Here is a 26,089-nt window from a genome sequence, read left to right on the forward strand (position 1 = left end):
TATCGAGTACAACAGCAAGGTTCTTTAACGTGGGAGGAACGTGGCATCTTTCCCAACACGGTGCACCACTATGGTTTGCGGTCAGGTTTTCCGTATTATAGCCTGACAACCCCAGCATGTAACATGCCAGGGGTACACCATTCCAGTTGCTCTGTGGGCATAGCGCCTAGCCCCCGGCTAGGTTTCTGAGCACTATTTAGTCGCCTTTTACGACAAGCTTAGCGCTGCTGCAGGCCTATTCTTTTAACACCCGGACCTGTACGGGGCATATGCCATAACAGAATTTAAAAGTGATTTGCGTCAGGGAAAAGACAACGCAAATAAATTTTCTGATATCGTGTCACATATTAAAGAATTAAAAGTAAAAGTTATCTTTTAATGCCGTTTCGGCGACTAGGGCCTATTCTTTTGACACTCGGACCTACACGGGGCCATTAAATTTAAATATCCTGAAATAGTAGTAAACGGAACTATTTTGTTTTACTTGGCATTTTTTTTTTAAAGTTAAAGTACCAAAAATACACCAGAGAACGGGAAAATTCAAGAAAACATTTACAGTTACTAAACCAACACTTCGTGTGTCGAATCCAATTGAAGATTACAATATTGGTGTATTAACCGGAAGTTTTGGATCTGGAAAATCATCGATTACACATCATGTAGCATCCTAGTTACATTTGTCAAATTGGTAATGATTGTTGTTAGAGAGAAATGTTGATGGGCCACAATGTGGAAAGAAAAGTACATCTTCCGTTTTAGTGACATGTTCAGTTCAATTGTAATTTCGGGAAAATGTAGATTCGTTTTATTTTGATGAAGATAGACAATCTCCACTGTATGTTTTTATGGCCATACTGATATTGAAAAGGAAACCAAAATGCTCATAAACTGCAGTTACGATCATTTAGCTTTCATAGAAAAGTTCTACACTGTCAGACACTATCTGACCCGCGACATGTTGTCGGTATATGTTCGCAGGGGTTTAACGCCCGAGCAGCTATATTCTGACAATGAACATGAAATTGATGATAAAATGAAAAAGGGATGGGACACAATGACAATAGCGTCGACAAATTTTGATTGCCACTGGAAATAGGGAGAGGTTGGTAGGATCGGGCAATTTAGCCTCCTGTGGCGGAGCCCTATTTTTCCTACTCCGGGAGAATACCACAGTTAGAGTTCTTTAAAGTGCGAGGAACGTGGCATCTTTCCCAACACTTTTGTGTTGACCGCAATTAATACAAATTCATGTAAATTCACTGGCAAGCCAGTGTTTCAACCACTTTTTTAAAGACTCATTAAAGTGAACAATGTCGTTGTATTAACCGAAAGTTCTGGTTCTGGAAATTCATCAATTATACATCATGTAGAACTTCAGTTACACGTATCTAGTCCCTTGTTTGTTTGTTGGGGTTTAACGTCCGAGCAGCAATATTTCAGGTATATTCAGACAATGAACATGAACTGAAAAAAAAAAAGATTTTAGTATTATAGCCTGACAACCCCAGCATGTAACATGCCAGGGGTACCCATCCCAGTTGCTTTGTGGGCAGAGCGCCTAGCCCCCGGCTAGGTTGCTGAGCACTATTTAGTTGCCTTATACGACAAGCTTAGCGCTGCTGCAGACCTATTCTTATATCACCCGGACCTGCACTAATATAGAGTACCGTGATATGAAGAAAAATCATATTCGTTATCATTATCGTTTCATCTAAAACATTATCGATTTCTTGCGCGACATCGGTTTATTTAATAAAATCTAAATTGGATACCTTCCTTGATTTTTTTTCAATATTTTAGATGTATTTTATGTCTTAGGTTCACCTTTTTATATGTAAACAGCTGTTTGTTTTAATTTAATTATTTTTTGAAGATCTTGCTTTTAATATTTTCATTTCATGAAATGTTCTTGCCCTGCACCATTCCACCACCTGGGGCACACAACCCAGTTGCTCTGTGGGCAGAGCGCCCTAACCCCGGCTAGGGTTCTGAGCACTATTTAGTCGCCTTTTACGACAAACTTGGCGCTGCTGTAGGTCTGTTCTTTTAACACCCGGACCTTGCACGGGGCGTATGAACAAGTTGATATATAATAGAATATGATAATAAAAGTATCTATGAGATTTTTCTCTTCAAATATCCTTGATTAGACACAATATTATCTCCGTATATATATTGTAGTACTGTCATGACTGAGCCACCTAAAGAGGGAAAAGACATCCGGTAATATCACCACAAATGATGTAAAATCAGTTGTTAAAGAAGTGGTGATTTAAATGGTGCCTATGATAGTTGACCTTCTGGTCGAAAAAGTTGGTCTAACCAACTCAAGTACATCAGAGATACATGTAAAACAGCCACCAGATGTTTCGTTAATTGAGGCAATACCTACATCCGCATCTTTAAGGTAACAACTAATAATGCAGGCGGATCCGACGTCCAATGCCTGTACAATTCTTCCTGCATCCGAGTCCAACAGTGTTGTAGGCCCACAGTAGTCTGGTAGATTGATTGTTGTGTTTGAATGGAGTTTCGGCAACTAGAGCCGTATCACGGCAAGAACATTTAATGAAATTAAAATAGTTGATTGATTGATTGTTGTTGTTTATTGCCGTTTCGGCGACCAGGGCCATATCACGGCAAGAACATTTAATGCAAGGAAAATATTAAAAGCAAGATCAAAGTCTCTTAATAACATAATGAAATTAAAACAAACAGCTATTTACATATAATAAGGTACATAAAAGGTGAACCTAAGACATAAAATATATGTAGAAACATAACTGCGATAAAACATTTAAAAAATAATGAAATTAAAACAAAAAACTATCTACATATGTAAAGGTAGATAAAAGGTAAACCTAAGACATAAAATACATATAGAAACCGATGTCCCGCAAGAAATCGGATGTTTTAGATGAAACAGTCTAACATTGGCGCAGTCAAAATAATTATGCCTGGTGTTGGCAAAATCCACACAATCTAGAAGAACATGTTTGATAGAGAAAGGGCAATCACATCAAAATATTGAAAAAACTAAAATTATCCAATATTAGGTTTTACGAAATAAACCACAACGTTTCTTAATGAAACGGTCCTGAATTAATGAAAAACATTGTCCAAGGCTATTTGACATGTACTTCATTTCAAAAAATGGTGTACTTTTTCCGCATATTAATCGGCCTTTAAATAATTTGAACTAAAAGGGTTTGATTTTTTAATACAAAATAGTTTGCTATTAAATTTATTTGAATAGTAAAGGTAATTAATACTGATTATTTCCAAAATGATTCTATTTTGTCCCCTGAAAAAAAATGCTAATGACATAAATGTGTGTGTTTTTTTTTGTACTAACGTCATCTTTAGGAAAATAAAAAGGCTAAAAAATCATGTTATATAAGAAATAGATTGATGGTCCTCCAGTCTTTACTGACGTCTTAGTTGTTCCGTTGTACCCACTTTAATTGCTGTATCAAAGAAATCTTCGTTTTTTTTAGTTTTAAAAATAAATATTGTTTGTTTGTTTGTTAGGGTTTAACGTCCGAGCAGTAGTATTTCAGCTATATTCAGACATTAAACATGAAATGGATGTTAAAATGAACATGAAATGAAAAAAAAAAGGATGGGTCACAAGGATATTAGGGTCGACATTTTGATTGCCACTGGAAAAAGGGGATGGGTAACGTCGGGCAATTTAGCTGTTTGTTGTTTGTTTGTTGGAGTTTAACGTCCGAGTAGCAATATTTCAGCTATATTCAGACGATGAACATGAAATGATGATGAAATGGACAAGGACCCCAGAATGTAACACGCCAGGGGTACCCCATTCCACCACCTGGGGCACACATCCCAGTTGCTCTGTGGGCAAATCACCTAGCCCCCGACTAGGTTTCTGAGCACTATTTAGTCGCCTTATACGACAAGCTTAGCGCTGCTGCAGGCCTACTTTAACACCCGGACCTGCACGGGGCTAAAAATAAATAAAACATAATAAGAAATGACTGCAGTCTGATGTCTGTCCACAGCCAGGAGGTGTTAGCCTTTGTGTCGTTATATTACTTTCCACGTTTATTTTGTGTCATCGTTCTGTTACCGTGGATCAAATTACTTCCATTGTCGGAGCATTACAGGGCTTACTTAAAGTTGTGTTAACACTTGTTGGAGTCCTTCTCGTTTGTTTGTTTGTTGGGGTTTAACGTCCGAGCAGCAATATTTCAGCTATATTCAGACCTTTTGGTGATCACTGTATTGTTTAGTATTGTTTACATGTATTTCGGTTATATGCTGGTGCCTTTTGTTGCGTTTGACCATATCAATTGTTTTTTTTTATTCTTCACTCATTTGTTATCATAAAATTCACAAGAAAACCGCATTAACTTTGAATAGCCTGAAATAGTAGTAAACGTAACTATTTCGTCTTATTTGGTTTTTTTTTATGGAAAAGTACCACGAAAATACAAGGGAACATTTACAGTTACTAAACCAACACTGCATATGTCCAATCCAATCGAAGATGACAATATTGATGTATTAACCGGTAGTTTTGGATCTGGAAAATCATAGATTACACATCATGCAGCACCTTAGTGTCTTATCCTACAGGTATTATGCAATACCGTGATGTGAAGAAAATTCAGGTTTGTTGAAAATTACTTTTGTGGAAGGTTTCATATTGAACAAGAATAAAAAAAAAACTGCATTTAAATGCTGTTTTTGCCAAAACAGGATTTAAAAGTAATTTGCGTAAGGGAAAAGACAGAGTAGATGAAATTTCAGATATTGCGTGTTTAACACGCATTTATGTTCCCTGAATGTGACAAATCCATCTTAATTTATTTAAAGGACTATCTCCATTTTGCATGCTATAATGGTCGAATTGGTAATGATTGTTGTTAGAGAGAAATGTTGATGGACCACAATGTAGAAAGAAATTGTTTGTTTTGTTTGTTGGGGTTTAACGTCCGAGCAGCAATACTTCAGCTATAATCAGACGATGAACATGAAATTGATGATAAAATGAAAAAGGGATGGGACACAAGGACAATGGGGTCGACAAATGTTGATTGCCACTGGAAATAGGGAGAGATGGGTAGGGTCGAGCAATTTAGCCTCTTGTGGCGGAGCCCTATTGTTCCTACTCCGGGAGAATACGAAAGTAGGGTTTTTGTAACGTGCGAGGAACGTGGCATCTTTCCCAACACGGTGCACCACTATGGTTTGCGGTCAGGTTTTCCGTATTATAGCCTGACAACCCCAGCTTGTAACACGCCAGGGGTACCCCATTCCACCACCTGGGGCACATATCCCAGCTACTCTGTGGGCAGAGCGCCCTAGCCCCTGGCTAGGGTTTTGAGCACTATTTAGTCGTCTTTTACGACAAGCTTAGCGCTGCTGTAGGCCTATTCTTTGAACACCCGAACCTGCACGAGTCGTGATATGAAGAAAAATAATATTTGTTGTTTATGACTTATGTGGAAAGAAATTTTCTAATGAGGGAGAACAAAAACTGTATTTAAATATTGTTTATGTCAAAACAGAAATATGCGCCAGAGAAAAGAAAGCGGAGATGAAAAATCTGATTTCTTGTCGTTTACATATATTCAATGATGAGAAGTTAAAATTAGTTGGAGATTTTAATGATTGATTGATTGTTGTTTAATGCTGTTTCGGCGACCAGGGCCATATCACGGCAAGAACATTTAATGTAAGGAAAATATTAAAAGAAAGATGAGATTTTAAACCACAAGTCTGTAGATTTACAGTCAGAAATAAACTAGTATGTTTCATGAATGTGACAAAGCCATTTTAATTCATTTAAAAGATTATCCACATTTTGTTGAGCATGTTGTAATGGTCAAATTGGTAATGGTTGTTATTAAAGAGAAATGCTGATGCGCCACAATGTGATAAGGCAAATAGATCTGCCTTGTTAACGGCATGTGTCTTTTTTTGGAATGCGGATATGCACAATCACAAACATTTCATTTAAAATTCGAGAAAGACCGTTAAAGAAATATTCTGACAGGCGACTATGTCTAGTGTGTGTCTGTTCTCAGTTGAAGATGAACCCGCTTCTTCGGGGGTTTTTGGGGTTTTTTTTTTTTTTGTACACGCTATACAGACTTCAGGAACATACTTTTGCTTTTTCGCCAAATGAAGCCATTAATCCAAAAATGAACTCGTTGACACTTTAATAGATGTCAAGTATATACTGCGCGACTATCTTGGAGATTTACTTCATGCATCTAAACTGTATACAATTATTCAAAATCAGGTTGCACTTCAATTAACCATTCACTTGTATCCCAGCATTGTTTAGATTTGATATCGCCATTGCATGCCGCATCTTTATCGTGAAAATATAACTAGAGAAAAATGCTGACTTATCACAGTGCCGTAAGTTTATAAGATCCCAACTGTTCGAAGCAAGTGAATGTGAACACATTGAAATTGTTGGTAATGTGACAAACAAAAAGCAAATTAAATTCATCACCAATACCGTTTCCACATAAGGTACAAACTCTATTTTGTGGAATATTTTTCCACCTTACTATGTCAATTGGTATACATTCTTGTAACAAGTGACAGAAAATAGGGTGTTGATTCACTGTAATAAAGTATTTCATTTTAAGGGAGTGGCATCCTGCATATTTAGTGTAACTAGCATTGTTTATATTTGATATCGCCATTGCATGCCGCATCTTCATCTGGCGTATCGATATAGTGAAAATATAACTTGAGAAAAATGCTGACTTATCACAGTGCCGTAAGTTTATAAGATCCCAACTGTTCGAAGCAAGTGAATGTGAACACATTGAAACTGTGAAGTTGTTGGTCATGTGACAAACAAAAAAGCAAATTAAATTCATCACCAATACCGTTTCCACATAAGGTACAAACTCTATTTTATTGAGGAATATTTTTCCATCTTCCTATGCCAATTGGTATACATTCTTGAAACGTTTGTTTGCTGGAGTTTAACGCCCGAGCAGTAAAATTTCAGCTATATTCAGGCGATGAAGATGAAGTGGATGATTGTTGAGGTTTAACGTCCGAGCAGCAATATTTCAGCTATATTCAGACGATGAAGATAAAATGAACACGAAATGAAAAAAAAGAGGATGGGACACAAGGATAATAGGGTCGACAAATTTTGATTGCCACTGGAAATAGGGATTAATAGGTACCCCATTCCACCACCTGGGGCACACAACCCAGTTGCTCTGTGGGCAGAGCGCCCCTACCCCCGGCTGAGGTTCTGAGCACTAGCCTAAATTCCGATCGTTTGTTTCTTGGGGTTTAACGTCCGAGCAGCAATATTTCAGCTATATTCAGACGATGAACATGAAATTGATGATAAAATGAACATGAAAAGATGAAATGTTTGTTTTGTTTGTTTGTTGGGGTTTAACGTCCGAGCAGCAATATTTCAGCTATATTCAGACAATGAAGATAAAATGAACATGAAATGAAAAAAAAAAAGGATGGGTCACAAGGATAATAGGGTCGACAAATTTTGATTGCAACTGGAAAAAGGGGGATGGGTAAGGTCGGGCAATTTAGCCTCCTGTGGCGGAGCGCAAAGGTTCCTACTCCTTTCGAATACCGCAGCAGGGTTCTTTAACGTGCGAGGAACGTGGCATCTTTCCCAACACGGTGCACCACTGGTTTGCGGTCAGGTTTTACGTATTATAGCCTGACAACTCCAGCATGTAACACGCCAGGGGTACTCCATTCCACCACCTGGGGCACACATCCCAGTTGCTCTGTGGGCAGAGCGCCTAGCCCCGGCTATGTTTCTGAGCACTATTTAGTCGCCTATTACGACAAGCTTAGCGCTGCTGCAGGCCTATTCTTTTCACACCGGACCTGCACGGGGGAAAAAGATGAAATGAAATAGGGATGGGACACAAGGACAATGGGGTCGAAAATTTTTGATTGCCACTGGAGATAGGGAGAGGTGGGTAGGGTCGGACAATTTAGCCTCCTGTGGCGGAGCCCTATGGTCCCATCTCCGGGTGAATACCACAGTAAGGTTCTTTAACGTGCTAGGAACGTGGCATCTTTCCCAACACGGTGCACCACTATGGTTTGCGATCAAGTTTTCCGTATTATAGCCTGACAACTCCAGCATGTAACATTCCAGGGGTACCCCATTCCACCATCTGGGGCACACATCCCAGTTGCTCTGTGGGCACAGCGCCCTAGCCTCCGGTTAAGGTTCTGAACACTATTTAGTCGCCTTTTACGACAAGCTTAGCGCTGCTGCAGGCCTATTCTTTTGACACCCGAACCTGCACGGGTCAATTCCCGAATCGTGTCGCCTTCAACATTTGCCTGGGTAGACGTACTACAGCTGCAGCTGCAGGTGCAGAGTTAGACGTTTCTAACTAAATAGACTTTCAACAGTGTTTGCTAAAACAGTGACAATAGTGAAAATGAACTCATGTGTTTAAACAAAATGCTCAAAGTGATATTGTGTGTTTAAAGAAAACCTTGAAAAGCTTTTCATTTATTGACTTTCTGTGCTTATATTGTTGTTTGTTTATTGTTATGTCTATGGTGCTATATAAAGTACTGTGAATTTTTATCCTATTCATGATTTGTGACTTTTTGTCCTGAGACTTTCCGTCCGTTTACCGTTTAAACGACACAAAGTTCAAGATTGACAATCATTTTGATAAAATTGGTATAGAACCACGCTTAGACATATAAATATTTAAACAGATCTAAACCCTTCTATTGAGACAAATTCTATAGCTACGTTTTCATACAACAAAATATGCTAGTATTATTTATACTTCTTTCGATATTCTACGTTCTAATGTTAAAAATCCAATAAAACAAAATAGGTTGTTTGTTTGTTTGTTGGGGTTTAACGTCCGAGCAGCAATATTTCAGCTATATTCAGACAATGAACATGAAATGGATGATAAAATGAACATGAAATGAAAAAAAGAAAGGATGGGTCACAAGGATAATAGGGTCGACAAATTTTGATTACCACTGGAAAAAGGGGGAGATGGGTAAGGTCGGGCAATTTAGCCTCCTGTGGCGGAGCGCAAAGGTTCCTACTCCTATCGAATACCACAGCAGGGTTCTTTAACGTGCGAGGAACGTGGCTTCTTTCCCAACACGGTGCACCACTATGGTTTGCGGTCAGGTTTTCCGTATTATAGCCTGACAACCCCTGCATGTAATACACCAGGGGTACCCCATTCCACCACCTGGGGCACACATCCCAGTTGCTCTGTGGGCAGAGCGCCTAGCCCCCGACTAGGTTTCTGAGCACTATTTAGTCGCCTTATACGACAAGCTTAGCGCTGCTGCAGGCCTACTTTAACACCCGGACCTGCACGGGGCTAAAAATAAATAAAACATAATAAGAAATGACTGCAGTCTGATGTCTGTCCACAGCCAGGAGGTGTTAGCCTTTGTGTCGTTATATTACTTTCCACGTTTATTTTGTGTCATCGTTCTGTTACCGTGGATCAAATTACTTCCATTGTCGGAGCATTACAGGGCTTACTTAAAGTTGTGTTAACACTTGTTGGAGTCCTTCTCGTTTGTTTGTTTGTTGGGGTTTAACGTCCGAGCAGCAATATTTCAGCTATATTCAGACCTTTTGGTGATCACTGTATTGTTTAGTATTGTTTACATGTATTTCGGTTATATGCTGGTGCCTTTTGTTGCGTTTGACCATATCAATTGTTTTTTTTTATTCTTCACTCATTTGTTATCATAAAATTCACAAGAAAACCGCATTAACTTTGAATAGCCTGAAATAGTAGTAAACGTAACTATTTCGTCTTATTTGGTTTTTTTTTATGGAAAAGTACCACGAAAATACAAGGGAACATTTACAGTTACTAAACCAACACTGCATATGTCCAATCCAATCGAAGATGACAATATTGATGTATTAACCGGTAGTTTTGGATCTGGAAAATCATAGATTACACATCATGCAGCACCTTAGTGTCTTATCCTACAGGTATTATGCAATACCGTGATGTGAAGAAAATTCAGGTTTGTTGAAAATTACTTTTGTGGAAGGTTTCATATTGAACAAGAATAAAAAAAAAACTGCATTTAAATGCTGTTTTTGCCAAAACAGGATTTAAAAGTAATTTGCGTAAGGGAAAAGACAGAGTAGATGAAATTTCAGATATTGCGTGTTTAACACGCATTTATGTTCCCTGAATGTGACAAATCCATCTTAATTTATTTAAAGGACTATCTCCATTTTGCATGCTATAATGGTCGAATTGGTAATGATTGTTGTTAGAGAGAAATGTTGATGGACCACAATGTAGAAAGAAATTGTTTGTTTTGTTTGTTGGGGTTTAACGTCCGAGCAGCAATACTTCAGCTATAATCAGACGATGAACATGAAATTGATGATAAAATGAAAAAGGGATGGGACACAAGGACAATGGGGTCGACAAATGTTGATTGCCACTGGAAATAGGGAGAGATGGGTAGGGTCGAGCAATTTAGCCTCTTGTGGCGGAGCCCTATTGTTCCTACTCCGGGAGAATACGAAAGTAGGGTTTTTGTAACGTGCGAGGAACGTGGCATCTTTCCCAACACGGTGCACCACTATGGTTTGCGGTCAGGTTTTCCGTATTATAGCCTGACAACCCCAGCTTGTAACACGCCAGGGGTACCCCATTCCACCACCTGGGGCACATATCCCAGCTACTCTGTGGGCAGAGCGCCCTAGCCCCTGGCTAGGGTTTTGAGCACTATTTAGTCGTCTTTTACGACAAGCTTAGCGCTGCTGTAGGCCTATTCTTTGAACACCCGAACCTGCACGAGTCGTGATATGAAGAAAAATAATATTTGTTGTTTATGACTTATGTGGAAAGAAATTTTCTAATGAGGGAGAACAAAAACTGTATTTAAATATTGTTTATGTCAAAACAGAAATATGCGCCAGAGAAAAGAAAGCGGAGATGAAAAATCTGATTTCTTGTCGTTTACATATATTCAATGATGAGAAGTTAAAATTAGTTGGAGATTTTAATGATTGATTGATTGTTGTTTAATGCTGTTTCGGCGACCAGGGCCATATCACGGCAAGAACATTTAATGTAAGGAAAATATTAAAAGAAAGATGAGATTTTAAACCACAAGTCTGTAGATTTACAGTCAGAAATAAACTAGTATGTTTCATGAATGTGACAAAGCCATTTTAATTCATTTAAAAGATTATCCACATTTTGTTGAGCATGTTGTAATGGTCAAATTGGTAATGGTTGTTATTAAAGAGAAATGCTGATGCGCCACAATGTGATAAGGCAAATAGATCTGCCTTGTTAACGGCATGTGTCTTTTTTTGGAATGCGGATATGCACAATCACAAACATTTCATTTAAAATTCGAGAAAGACCGTTAAAGAAATATTCTGACAGGCGACTATGTCTAGTGTGTGTCTGTTCTCAGTTGAAGATGAACCCGCTTCTTCGGGGGTTTTTGGGGGTTTTTTTTTTTTGTACACGCTATACAGACTTCAGGAACATACTTTTGCTTTTTCGCCAAATGAAGCCATTAATCCAAAAATGAACTCGTTGACACTTTAATAGATGTCAAGTATATACTGCGCGACTATCTTGGAGATTTACTTCATGCATCTAAACTGTATACAATTATTCAAAATCAGGTTGCACTTCAATTAACCATTCACTTGTATCCCAGCATTGTTTAGATTTGATATCGCCATTGCATGCCGCATCTTTATCGTGAAAATATAACTAGAGAAAAATGCTGACTTATCACAGTGCCGTAAGTTTATAAGATCCCAACTGTTCGAAGCAAGTGAATGTGAACACATTGAAATTGTTGGTAATGTGACAAACAAAAAGCAAATTAAATTCATCACCAATACCGTTTCCACATAAGGTACAAACTCTATTTTGTGGAATATTTTTCCACCTTACTATGTCAATTGGTATACATTCTTGTAACAAGTGACAGAAAATAGGGTGTTGATTCACTGTAATAAAGTATTTCATTTTAAGGGAGTGGCATCCTGCATATTTAGTGTAACTAGCATTGTTTATATTTGATATCGCCATTGCATGCCGCATCTTCATCTGGCGTATCGATATAGTGAAAATATAACTTGAGAAAAATGCTGACTTATCACAGTGCCGTAAGTTTATAAGATCCCAACTGTTCGAAGCAAGTGAATGTGAACACATTGAAACTGTGAAGTTGTTGGTCATGTGACAAACAAAAAAGCAAATTAAATTCATCACCAATACCGTTTCCACATAAGGTACAAACTCTATTTTATTGAGGAATATTTTTCCATCTTCCTATGCCAATTGGTATACATTCTTGAAACGTTTGTTTGCTGGAGTTTAACGCCCGAGCAGTAAAATTTCAGCTATATTCAGGCGATGAAGATGAAGTGGATGATTGTTGAGGTTTAACGTCCGAGCAGCAATATTTCAGCTATATTCAGACGATGAAGATAAAATGAACACGAAATGAAAAAAAAGAGGATGGGACACAAGGATAATAGGGTCGACAAATTTTGATTGCCACTGGAAATAGGGATTAATAGGTACCCCATTCCACCACCTGGGGCACACAACCCAGTTGCTCTGTGGGCAGAGCGCCCCTACCCCCGGCTGAGGTTCTGAGCACTAGCCTAAATTCCGATCGTTTGTTTCTTGGGGTTTAACGTCCGAGCAGCAATATTTCAGCTATATTCAGACGATGAACATGAAATTGATGATAAAATGAACATGAAAAGATGAAATGTTTGTTTTGTTTGTTTGTTGGGGTTTAACGTCCGAGCAGCAATATTTCAGCTATATTCAGACAATGAAGATAAAATGAACATGAAATGAAAAAAAAAAAGGATGGGTCACAAGGATAATAGGGTCGACAAATTTTGATTGCAACTGGAAAAAGGGGGATGGGTAAGGTCGGGCAATTTAGCCTCCTGTGGCGGAGCGCAAAGGTTCCTACTCCTTTCGAATACCGCAGCAGGGTTCTTTAACGTGCGAGGAACGTGGCATCTTTCCCAACACGGTGCACCACTGGTTTGCGGTCAGGTTTTACGTATTATAGCCTGACAACTCCAGCATGTAACACGCCAGGGGTACTCCATTCCACCACCTGGGGCACACATCCCAGTTGCTCTGTGGGCAGAGCGCCTAGCCCCGGCTATGTTTCTGAGCACTATTTAGTCGCCTATTACGACAAGCTTAGCGCTGCTGCAGGCCTATTCTTTTCACACCGGACCTGCACGGGGGAAAAAGATGAAATGAAATAGGGATGGGACACAAGGACAATGGGGTCGAAAATTTTTGATTGCCACTGGAGATAGGGAGAGGTGGGTAGGGTCGGACAATTTAGCCTCCTGTGGCGGAGCCCTATGGTCCCATCTCCGGGTGAATACCACAGTAAGGTTCTTTAACGTGCTAGGAACGTGGCATCTTTCCCAACACGGTGCACCACTATGGTTTGCGATCAAGTTTTCCGTATTATAGCCTGACAACTCCAGCATGTAACATTCCAGGGGTACCCCATTCCACCATCTGGGGCACACATCCCAGTTGCTCTGTGGGCACAGCGCCCTAGCCTCCGGTTAAGGTTCTGAACACTATTTAGTCGCCTTTTACGACAAGCTTAGCGCTGCTGCAGGCCTATTCTTTTGACACCCGAACCTGCACGGGTCAATTCCCGAATCGTGTCGCCTTCAACATTTGCCTGGGTAGACGTACTACAGCTGCAGCTGCAGGTGCAGAGTTAGACGTTTCTAACTAAATAGACTTTCAACAGTGTTTGCTAAAACAGTGACAATAGTGAAAATGAACTCATGTGTTTAAACAAAATGCTCAAAGTGATATTGTGTGTTTAAAGAAAACCTTGAAAAGCTTTTCATTTATTGACTTTCTGTGCTTATATTGTTGTTTGTTTATTGTTATGTCTATGGTGCTATATAAAGTACTGTGAATTTTTATCCTATTCATGATTTGTGACTTTTTGTCCTGAGACTTTCCGTCCGTTTACCGTTTAAACGACACAAAGTTCAAGATTGACAATCATTTTGATAAAATTGGTATAGAACCACGCTTAGACATATAAATATTTAAACAGATCTAAACCCTTCTATTGAGACAAATTCTATAGCTACGTTTTCATACAACAAAATATGCTAGTATTATTTATACTTCTTTCGATATTCTACGTTCTAATGTTAAAAATCCAATAAAACAAAATAGGTTGTTTGTTTGTTTGTTGGGGTTTAACGTCCGAGCAGCAATATTTCAGCTATATTCAGACAATGAACATGAAATGGATGATAAAATGAACATGAAATGAAAAAAAGAAAGGATGGGTCACAAGGATAATAGGGTCGACAAATTTTGATTACCACTGGAAAAAGGGGGAGATGGGTAAGGTCGGGCAATTTAGCCTCCTGTGGCGGAGCGCAAAGGTTCCTACTCCTATCGAATACCACAGCAGGGTTCTTTAACGTGCGAGGAACGTGGCTTCTTTCCCAACACGGTGCACCACTATGGTTTGCGGTCAGGTTTTCCGTATTATAGCCTGACAACCCCTGCATGTAATACACCAGGGGTACCCCATTCCACCACCTGGGGCACACATCCCAGTTGCTCTGTGGGCAGAGCGCCTAGCCCCCGGCTAGGTTTCTGAGCACTATTTAGTCGCCTTTTACGACAAGCTTAGCGCTGCTGCAGGCCTATTCTTTTAACACCCGGACCTGCACGGGGCTTCATTTATTGACTTTCTGTGCTTATATTGTTGTTTGTTTATTGTTATGTCTATGGTGCTATATAATGTATTGTGAATTTTTGTCCTATTCATGATTTGTGGCTTTTTGTCCTATGACTTTCCGTCCGTTCACCGTTTAAACGACACAAAGTTCAAGATTGACAATCATTTTGATAAAATTGGTATAGAACCACGCTTTGACATATATAAATAATTAAACAGATCTAAACCCTTCTATTGAAACACATTCTATAGCTACGTTTTCATACAACAAAATATGCTAGTATTATTTATACTTCTTTCGATATTCTACGTTCTAATGTTAAAAATCCAATAAAACAAAATAGGGTCATGCATATTAATATTAGTGTACTATATACATTAACGTTGACGACCCAACATTTCTCATGTATACAGCATATCGAAATTTGTAATGTAATACAATTGCGGCCAGACATTAAGACATGTCTAATCATAAAATATTCATTAATCACTAAACCTGCGTATCTAACGATAATTACATAAATAGGACTACATGTGTGTTCAATGATATACAACATTATTATCTCTCTTTAAGCACGAAGGTAATCTACAAGATTAACCTAAATATTCTCAACAGACGGAAATTCTGTTGGATGGGTCCTAATCAGCTGTAAATTGAACAAAAAACGTTCTTGTGTTCATTAAAACATCCCAGACATAATAAATATTACACGCGTTGCAGCCAATAATGTAACAGGGGCCTGATCAGCCTGGTTATAAAACTGTCTACTGCTATTAATGAAAGATCGGTCGTATTTTATCAGACAAGAATGCTGTGTTCTTTGACATAGCACGTGTTATACACGTTCATCATATGTATTACCAGAGAGCTATTAAATGTTTTCATAACATTAATGTTTACGTGTCGTAGATGATCGATTTTATACATTACAATACACCACACTACAACTAGACACGCCTTATTAATTCCCAATACGATATACAGGCGTAATGTATATTATCGACTTTCCACATAGAATCATCATACACTTAATGATTTATGAATGCATATTGAGAGGCAAGAAACAACTATCGTGTGTACACATATGCTAAAAATATTCCATACACGTTATCGGTAACGCCTGTACATAATCTGATCTGTGACGTAACGAATTCATTACACATAAATCAATCATAACGTTCAGACGAAACAAATCAGTCTTTTTAGATTGGCCGAAGAAATAATAATAAAAACAAGAGGTGACCGTTACGCCATCCTTTTAAAGGACAACAACTGGCATAATTCCTAATCCGATTTACCGGTGAAAAGAACAAATACGTCATCGTTAATATTTGATACATAGTGAAACATGTTACCCGAGGGCTTACGCACTATATACATAACAATTTACAATTTACAGAAATACACAGTATATGATTGATAAACTACTATCGTGTGTACATAAATGCTGTTAAATATTCTTAACACGTTTACAGTATTGCTTAAATATCAATGAATAAATGTAAGGTGTGAAGAGATAACCACAAACAAGCTTGATTACGTCGATGTTCGCTTTAAAGATACCACATCATATGGTAAACTACTATCGTGTGTACATAAACGCTGTAAAATATTCTTAACACGTTTACAGTATTGCTTAAATATCGATGAATAAATGTAAGGTGTGAAGAGAAAACCACAAACAAGCTTGATTACGTCGATGTTCGCTTTAAAGATACCACATCATATGGTAATGTTTACCTTAGTGTGGAACGCACCCAAAGGATTACAAAGTCTTACTCGAAACCACAAATGAATTCAAATAAACAAGATTAAGTGCCGCATTTAACTTTGAATAGCTTAGATTTGCCAGACAAGCTGGGGTCGAATGTAAACACCGGACTTTGCATGGAAGACAGTTATTTGTAGTTGCATGTTCAACAGACAATATACTTTGGACATTTTGTTCAGGTATTATGATATTTGCACACTACTTAGTGTCCCCGTGCATGACCGGGTGTGAAGAATAGGCCTGCAGGAGCGCTAAGCTTGTCGTAAAAGGCGACTAAATAGTGCCCACAGAGCAACTGGGATGTGTGCCCCAGGTGGTGGAATAGGTACCCCTGGCGTGTTACATGCTGGGGTTGTCAGGCTATAATACTTTTTCATTTCATTATCATTTCATGCACATCGTCTCAATATAGCTGGAATATTGCTGCTTGGACATTAAACCCCAACATAGAAGATTTCCACATTTCACAATATTTGACAGGGTGATCTTGAACTTGATTACAACATTTCTCCCGAAATCCAACGGCTGATATGCCTGACTAACTGGGGATCGTTTTGTTTGTTGGGGTTTAACGTCCGAGCAGCTGTATTTCAGCTATATTCCGACTATGAACATGAAATGATGATGGAATGAAAAAGGGATTGGACTCAAGGACAATGGGGTCGACAAATTTTGATTGCTACTGGAAATAGGGAGATTGATTGATAGTTATGTTTTTATGCCGATTCGGTGATTAGGGCCATATCACGGCAAAAACATTTAATGAAATGGAAATATTAAAAGCAAGATCAAAGTCTCTTCATAAAACAATGAAATTTAAACAAGCATTTATTTACATATAAAAAGGTACATAAAAGGTGAACCTAAGACCTAAAATACAAATTGTGCAGTTACAAGCCACAAGTATTCCATTTTGTAGTGTTTATTGCCTCCTCACTCGAGGATCAAAGATCTTTGGTTCATCAAGCATGGCAAACTAAAGTTAATTTTATGGGAAATCTTTGGCCGAAAATTGTACCAAACAAGTAAAAATTCTAACATTAGAGTCAAAACCAGAAACGCTCTTCCGTAAACATAACACTCCCCTTCCGATTTTAAAGAGAAAGCGCGACAAGATTCATTAAATATTAACATGAAAGAGCAGTTAAGAAACTATTTTATGACTAGGGACTATAAGCAATGATAAGCTACTTTCAGTAATAATTTTATGCTGATTATTCGGGTCTATAAAAGATACCAGAAATTCTCTTTAGATCTTCTTTAATTAGCAACCAAGGATCGAATGTTATTATATACACAATACATTAATAATTCACATATTAACATAACATAAACAATATTCATACACAATTTATAAATCACATATATTGTTAAATTCATATAAAGGGGAGCTACTCGCTTTGTAATTTGAGAGGTACTATTACTTGCTGTTGGGGAGCTTAGCCTTTCCTCTTAGTTTCATATGTATTTACGATATTTGTCAAATGCGTATTTACAAAATTAAGGACGAACATATATTTACATTTACATGTGTTGGGGACGACACCGCTTTCTTATTTGAAACTCAATTGTGACTAAACAAATAAAAATATAATTGACTAATTAATAAATATACCTATATCTGTCTGGCAGCTGTACCTATGTTTCTGCTTATGAAAATATTTTCTATTTAGCACATTAATAAACATGCTTAATTGAAACGCTTGACCAAAATAATTATTCCTTTCTTGTTTGTAATCTTTCATCAATTATCTCCCTTGACTCGTTTAGGCGGTTCAATATGAAATTAGTTCTGCGCAAGAACTTTAAATGAAACTGTTTATACAATAAAATTTATTAAATGAAAATTAATTGTTTAACTTTCTTACAATAGATAAAGTGCTGTCGTTGTATTAAATTAATAAAACTATTTGAAACCTCTTTCAAAAGTTAATTTTTCTAAACAAAACTAAATAATATATTTAACTAAACTTTGAATATCTGGTGACGCTGTCTGCAATGAAAATAATAACAATTGACTTAACATGTTTAATGCTCAAATGCTGTGGAAAACGGGATATCTAAATATCTTGTAATTAACATTTTTACTAAATGTGAAAAATAAAATATTTGTTTCTTAAAACTTAAATTATCAACTTAGAACTAAAATATGTTAAATATTGGCTTACCTATAAAAGATACCAGAAATTCTCTTTAGATCTTTAATTAGCAACCAAGGATCGAATGTTTTAAAAGTTTAAAATTTCTTTCCAAGAAATTTTAAGCACGTGATCCTTGGCGCTCGAATTTCGGTATCGTTTAGCCAATCGATTCCCCTATTTTGGTAATTTGGACCACCCATCTTATTTTTGATTGGATATCCTTTTAGTTCGAATTTTATTCCCATGTCTATCATATAGGATTATAGAATTTAATCCTATTATTTTTTTTATATTGACTTGACATTGTCTGTTGATTCTTCTGGTATTTTTGCTATTTTAACACCGGATACTCATTGCGTAATGTTAGCGATATTATTTGGTTTATCTAAAAGCTCTTTACTTGCATGTAAACTTGAAGTGTTTTTGTTTGAAAGCGATATTGCGTCATCAACACATATTTTGTAAAACTAAATTAAAATAGGAAATCAAAGTATACTTTGTACAAAAATCTATTTACACAGTCTTTTCTCAGGAATGTCCCTTTTTATCCTCAAAAGAAATAAAATATCTTAGTACTTCTTTTTAACATTTTTGAATAAATTGTTATATAAAGTTTTGATATAAAAACTTATGTTTTCTTTATAACATGATTTTTAAATAAAATGTTTCATTTATAATTTAAGGCCAAATATACCTCATAATAATAACTTGTGACATAAACCAACTAAAATGTAAATTATTGGTACATATAATCTAACGAACGTAAAAAAAAACTAGCAGTCTTACTTCTACATAAACAATAAAAGTACATGGCAAACATAATAGTTAAGCTTTGTTCTTTTCAACCTCAACTAATTGAACGATTTCGGAAATAGGTCTTATGAAAGATTTTTTAGCTCCTTCAACAACAACAGACAATTGTACTTTCTGACTTTCGAATCGTCGCTCTCGAAAACTTTTTCAATAACTCCCATAGGCCATTCATGTCGACGGGTTTCACCATTACGCATTAAAACCACATCGCCTTCTGAAACTGTAATTCCAGGCGTTTTCCATTTTGACCGGCCCCATGCAGGTCCGGGTGTTAAAAGAATAGGCCTGCAGCAGCGCTAAGCTTGTCGTATAAGGCGACTAAATAGTGCTCAGAAACCTAGCCGGGGGCTAGGCGCTCTGCCCACAGAGCAACTGGGATGTGTGCCCCAGATGGTGGAATGGGGTACCCCTGGCGTCTTACATGCTGGGGTTGTCAGGCTATAATACGGAAAACCTGACCGCAAACCATAGTGGTGCACCGTGTTGGGAAAGATGCCACGTTCCTCGCACGTCAAAAAACCCTGCTGTGGTATTCCATAGGAGTAGGAACCTTTGCGCTCCGCCACAGGAGGCTAAATTGCCCGACCTTACCCATCCCCCCTTTTTCCAGTGGCAATCAAAATTTGTCGACCCTATTATCCTTGTGACCCATCCTTTCTTTTTTTCATTTCATGTTCATTTTATCATCCATTTCATGTTCATTGTCTGAATATAGCTGAAATATTGCTGCTCGGACGTTAAACCCCAACAAACAAAACCATTTTGACCGAGTTTGTAGAGCTTGAACATACTCTATACGCCAACGATCCCAGAATTCGGTAGCAAGTCGCTGAACAAGTTTCCACTGACTTTTTATTGCATCCTTAGTTCCAAAGTCCGACTCCTCATAAACACCGTTAAAGCAAGTTGGTTTTTGAGTTAGAACAAGTGAAGGTGAGAGCACAGATGGATTCTCTGAATCATTAGAAACCTGAACCAGAGGTCTGGAATTAAGAATTGCACACACTTCGCTCATAAATGTGGAAAGAACTTAATGAGTCATTTCTCTATATTTAGTTTGTAATAGTAAGGAATCCAGTATACGGCGACATGACCCTATCATGCGCTCCCATACCCCACCGAAGTGGGATGCATGTGGTGGATTGAAGATTCAGGCAACGTTATTTTCCAATAAGAATCGTCCTACTGGTCCATCCTCTACAAAGTGGGTATCCAAGCTAAGTTCCTTTACTCCACCTACAAAATTGGTTCCACAATCAGAACGAAACTGGCGAACTTGTCCCCTCAGCCCAATGAATCTGCGAAGTGCATTAATAAGAGAAGCACTAGAAAGTTCTTCTATCAGTTCCACTTGTACTGCTCGAGAAACTAAGCAAGTAAACAACAAACCCCAGCGTTTGTTTGAAGCAGACCCACCACGGGTGCGACGGGTGACTACAGGCCAAGGGCCAAACACATCCACTCCAACATATGTGAATGGAGGTTCTGCAGATAATCTGTCGGTAGGTAAATCAGCCATATGTGTCCATCCCAGTTTGCTACGTAATTTACGGCATTGCACACATTTACGAATAATTGAGTTTATTGTTCTCTTCATGCCTATTATCCAGAACCCAGCTGTTCGTAGGGCGCAAACAGTTGTTGTTCTACCTTGGTGGTAACATGCCACATAATAATATCGAATAAGCAGCAAAGACACATGATGATTCTTAGTTGCATCCTAGTCCAGAGGGCTTTATTGAAACTTTTGCAGTAATAATTGTTGTACGTACTTCCTTGTCCTGATCAGGGTTTACTAGTGGAAAGTTTTCTGCTTTTGGAGTGGGAGCGGCATCCTCTTTTAGTAATAGCCCCGTGCAGGTCCGGGTGTTAAAAGAATAGGCCTGCCGCAGCGCTAAGCTTGTCGTAAAAGGCGACTAAATAGTGCTCAGAAACCTAGCCGGGGGCTAGGCGCTCTGCCCACAGAGCCACTGGGATGTGTGCCCCAGGTGGTGGAATGGGGTACCCCTGCCATGTTATATGCTGGGGTTGTCAGGCTATAATACGGAAAACCTGACCGCAAACCATAGTGGTGCACCGTGTAGGGAAAGATGCCACGTTCCTCGCACGTTAAAGAACCCTGCTGTGGTATTCGATAGGAGTAGGAACCTTTGCGCTCCGCCACAGGAGGCTAAATTACCCGACCTTACCCATCCCCCCTTTTTCTAGTGGCAATCAAAATTTGTCGACCCTATTATCCTTGTGACCCATCCTTTTTTTTATCATCTTGTGTTCATTTTATCATCCATTTCATGTTCATTGTCTGAATATAGCTGAAATATTGCTGCTCGGACGTTAAACCCCAACAACCAACCAACATCTTTTAGTAATAAAGAACCAGTTAGCCACTCACTAGGAAGCAAATTAGAAGCTGGTAATCCACGTGTTGCCACGTCCGCTGGATTCAAATCTGTCTGAATGTAGTTCCACTGCTTGGGATCGCTAAACCCTCTTATTCTACTTACTCTATTTGCAACATACACATGAAATCGTTTAGTGTCATTTGAAATGTATCCGAGCACTAGTTGACTATCTGAATAGAATCTGAATTTGTTACTGTCTAATCCGAGCTGATCTTTCACGATTTCTGCTATTTCTATTGCTAACACAGCACTACATAGTTCAAGGCGTGGAATTGTGTGTCCGTGCGCAGGGGCTACTTTTGCCTTGCCCAATAAGAAATCTACATCACATTTGTCAGTCGAGAATACCTTCAAATGTGCTACGGCAGCTACAGCCTCCTTGGAAGAATCACAGAAAACATGTACTTCAACATGATCAGAATTGACAACAGACAAGCTGCAGTACATTCTTGGAATACATATATTTCTAAGGTGAGGAAGCGAGTTGACCCACTTCTTCCAGTCGGCGTGAAGAGCTTCATCTAGGGGACTATCCCAATCGATAGACGGAGAATACGACATCAAATCACGGAGCAACAATTTTCCTTCTAAAGTCACAGGGGCCGTAAAGCCGATAGGGTCGAAGAGGCTATTAATTGTAGACAAGACGCCACGCCGGATGAAAGGTTTGGTTCAGAGAAAAGGTAAAAACATCTGAGTTTATGTCCCAATAAACACCTAGACTTCTCTGAAGTGGTAGTTTTTCACAACTTAAATCAAGATTTGTTAAGTCCTTAGCAAGATCAGTGGCTTTGAAGTGTCTCAGAACTTCTGTTGAATTTGAAGTGATTTTGTGTAATCTTAGGTTACCGCCTTCAAGTAACTTAAGTTGAGTTTCTTTAATGAGATTTATGGCATCTTGTTCGCTCGGACAACTAATGAGTCCGTCATCTACATAAAAGTCGTTGGCTACAAAACTTCTAACTGCTGCACTAGCAAAGCGAAGGTCGTAGGTGGCAACTGCTGGTGAAGGGCAGTTACCGAAGGCATGCACTGTCATGCGAAATTCTTGTAATGGCTTATCTATGTCACTGTCGGGGTGCCACAAAAACCTCAGATAATCCCTATGGTCTTTGCTGACCGCAAGTTATGAAACATCTGTTCCACATCGCCAATTACGGCCACACGTTCTCGACGAAATCTCATTAGAATACCTTGAAGGCTGTTGGAAAGGTCAGGACCTTTCATGAGGGTGTCATTCAGGGATAATCCACTATAGCGCGCTGATGGGTCGAAGACTACTCTTATTGACTCTGGCTTTCTAGGATGATGAATTCCAAACATTGGAAGGTACCACCTCTCACCACTGCACGAACTTGGAACTGGCTCCGCGTGACCTCTTTCAAAAATTTTGTCCATGAAAAGCCGAACATGTTCAAGTTTTATTGGATTACGAACAAGACTTAAGTCGAAGGATTTTGCACGCTTCATTGCTGCTGACCTGTTGTCTGGTAACGGCGGTCTATTCTTACGGAACGGTAAAGGAGCAGTCCAGAAACCATCTTGGTCACGGATAAAATCTGAGTCCATAAGGATCAAAAATTCTGTATCCTCTATAGACAATGAGGTCTTTTCGTCCTCTTTAGTTTTATCAAATAGTGAAGTTTTTACTTGAAATTCACTATCGCATGGTTCAAACATTGATGGACGACCATCACCAAACACAAATGTCTTGTTTACAGTTATATTGGGAACGTGGGCAGACCCCAAACAACCCCGTGCAGGTCCGGGTGTCAAAAGAATAGGCCTGGAGCAGCGCTAAGCTTGTCATAAAAGGCGACTAAGTAGTGCTCAGAAACCTAGCCGGGGGCTAGGCGCTCTGCCCACAGAGCAACTGGGATGTGTGCCCCAGGTGGTGGAATGGGGTACCCCTGGAATGTTATATGCTGGGGTTGTCAGGCTATAATACGGAAAACCTGACCGCAAACCATAGTGGTGCACCGTGTTGGGAAAGATGCCACGTTCCTCGCACGTTAAAGAACCCTGCTGTGGTATTCGATGGGAGTAGGAACCTTTGCGCTCCGCGAAAGGAGGCTAAATTGCCCGACCTTACCCATCCCCCCTTTTTCTAGTGGCAATCAAAATTTGTCGACCGTATTATCCTTGTGACCCATTCTTTTTTTTTTATCATTTCATGTTCATTGTCTGAATATAGTTGAAATATTGCTGCTCGGACGTTAAACCCCCAAAAAAACAAACAACAGACCCCAAACACACTTGTCCAATAATCACCCAACCGAGTAGTAGTTTCTGTGCAAATGGAAGGCTGTTACCGTTCGTTTTCTGATCTAAAACATAATGAGCCATGGAAATGTCTCTACTTTTTATCAATTCAATGTCGGCTTCATGATCCGGTTGAGGAATCATATCGGCAATATTTCTAAGATGTGGATACTGCAACGCAATTTCAGGGGTTAGTATTTCGTCACGATTCCGTGGAATGTCATTACACTCAATAATTGGTGGCATAGATAATGTACAGGATCCATCTAATGACTACAACATAATCAAGTCCCTTTCTACCACTTGTGGCAATTTTTCCAGCACAGGAAATGAGTGAGTACTCAATATCGGGTCCATAGTCTCCAAACATGTTGAAGAAGTTAGAAGTAGCTTACGAATGGGAGCTCTGATCGTCTATAATAGCGTAAACTGTGCGAACAAAATTCGGGTTTTCTTCAAGGTACACTTGCACTGGTACTATATTTGCGCATGACTTACTGGTTCCTTCTGTTTTTCCACATATTTGAGTACATGAGGCTTTCACTTCATTCAGGGGTTTCTCCCCTTCTTGCTGCCCCGTGCATGTCCGGGTGTTAAAAGAATAGGCCTGCAGCAGCGCTAAGCTTGTCGTAAAAGGCGACTAAATAGTGCTCAGAAACCTAGCCGGGGGCTAGGCGCTGTGCCCACAGAGCTTCTGGGATGTGTGCCCCAGGTGGTGGAATGGGGTATCCCTGGCGTGTTACATGCTGGGGTTGTCAGGCTATAATACGGAAAACCTGACCGCAAACCAGTGGTGCACCGTGTTGGGAAAGATGCCACGTTCCTCGCACGTTAAAGATCCCTGCTGTGGTATTCGATAGGAGTAGGAACCTTTGCGCTCCGCCACAGGAGGCTAAATTGCCCGACCTTACCCATCCCCCTTTTTCCAGTGGCAATCAAAATTTGTCGACCTTATTATCCTTGTGACCCATCCTTTTTTTTCATTTCATGTTCATTGTCTGAATATAGCTGAAATATTGCTGCTCGGACGTTAAACCCCAACAAACAAACAAACACTCCTTCTTGCTTTCCGAACTCCACATGGAGTGCTGTAGGGTGTAAGTCACTCTTACAGATTGCACATGTTACCACAGATTTGCAGTTTTTAGCCCCATGCTTTGATTGTCCACAACACTTTGCGGTAGAGCCTGGTACGGACTATAATTCCAAGACGTGTAAAACTGACTGTAACGTTTATTACAAGAGTAAAAGCGAGCTCTCTGAACAAAAAACATGTTCAAATATATATACTATTCAATTATATAAGACACATCCATCAATCAATGTGAATCTGGACATCAACACCCCACGTGTCCAGTTCACCCGCCGATCCACCACCTGTATACAAGCATTCTCTTCACCTCTAGGTACAATTGCATTTCTCCTGACTCGCTCACCACCTGTTACGGCCCCGTGCAGGTCCGGGTGTTAAAAGAATAGGCCTGCAGCAGCGCTAAGCTTGTCGTAAAAGGCGACTAAATAGTGCTCAGAAACCTAGCCGGGGGCTAGGCGCTCTGCCCACAGAGCTTCTGGGATGTGTGCCCCAGGTGGTGGAATGGGGTACCCCTGGCGTGTTACATGCTGGGGTTGTCAGGCTATAATACGGAAAACCTGACCGCAAACCATAGTGGTGCACCGTGTTGGGAAAGATGCCACGTTCCTCGCACGTTAAAGAACCCTGCTGTGGTATTCGATTGGAGTAGGAACTTTTGCGCTCCGCCACAGGAGGCTAAATTGCCCGACGTTACCCATCCCCCCTTTTTCCAGTGGCAATCAAAATTTGTCGACCCTACTGTCCTTGTGTCCCATCCCGTTTTTCATTTCATCATCATTTCATGTTCATTTTATCATCCGTTTCATGTTCATCGTCTGAATATAGCTGAAATATTGCTGCTCGGAC

At 39.2% G+C, this 26,089-nt stretch overlaps 3 protein-coding genes across 3 annotated transcripts in view; 1 reads left to right on the plus strand and 2 right to left on the minus strand.

Annotated features, from left to right (window-relative positions):
* Positions 1-26,089, plus strand: part of LOC148596872 (uncharacterized) — a 416,353-nt gene that overhangs the window by 77,600 nt on the left and 312,664 nt on the right. The window lies entirely within an intron of this gene.
* LOC148596875 (uncharacterized) lies at positions 20,637-22,449 on the minus strand. Its single transcript, XM_088564330.1, has 2 exons — positions 21,840-22,449; positions 20,637-21,136 (listed from the first exon to the last, which is right to left on the minus strand). Exons 1-2 carry the CDS (start codon positions 22,447-22,449, stop codon positions 20,637-20,639), a joined length of 1,110 nt encoding a protein of 369 aa, XP_088420456.1.
* Positions 22,520-22,927, minus strand: LOC148596876 (uncharacterized). The gene has a single exon (XM_088564332.1). The coding sequence runs from the start codon at positions 22,925-22,927 to the stop codon at positions 22,520-22,522; it is 408 nt and encodes a 135-aa protein (XP_088420458.1).

This window comes from Perna viridis, chromosome 15 (genome assembly GCF_037379345.1).
Source record: "Perna viridis isolate PV_CMFRI_1.1 ecotype Kerala chromosome 15, ASM3737934v1, whole genome shotgun sequence".
Taxonomy (NCBI): domain Eukaryota; kingdom Metazoa; phylum Mollusca; class Bivalvia; order Mytilida; family Mytilidae; genus Perna; species Perna viridis.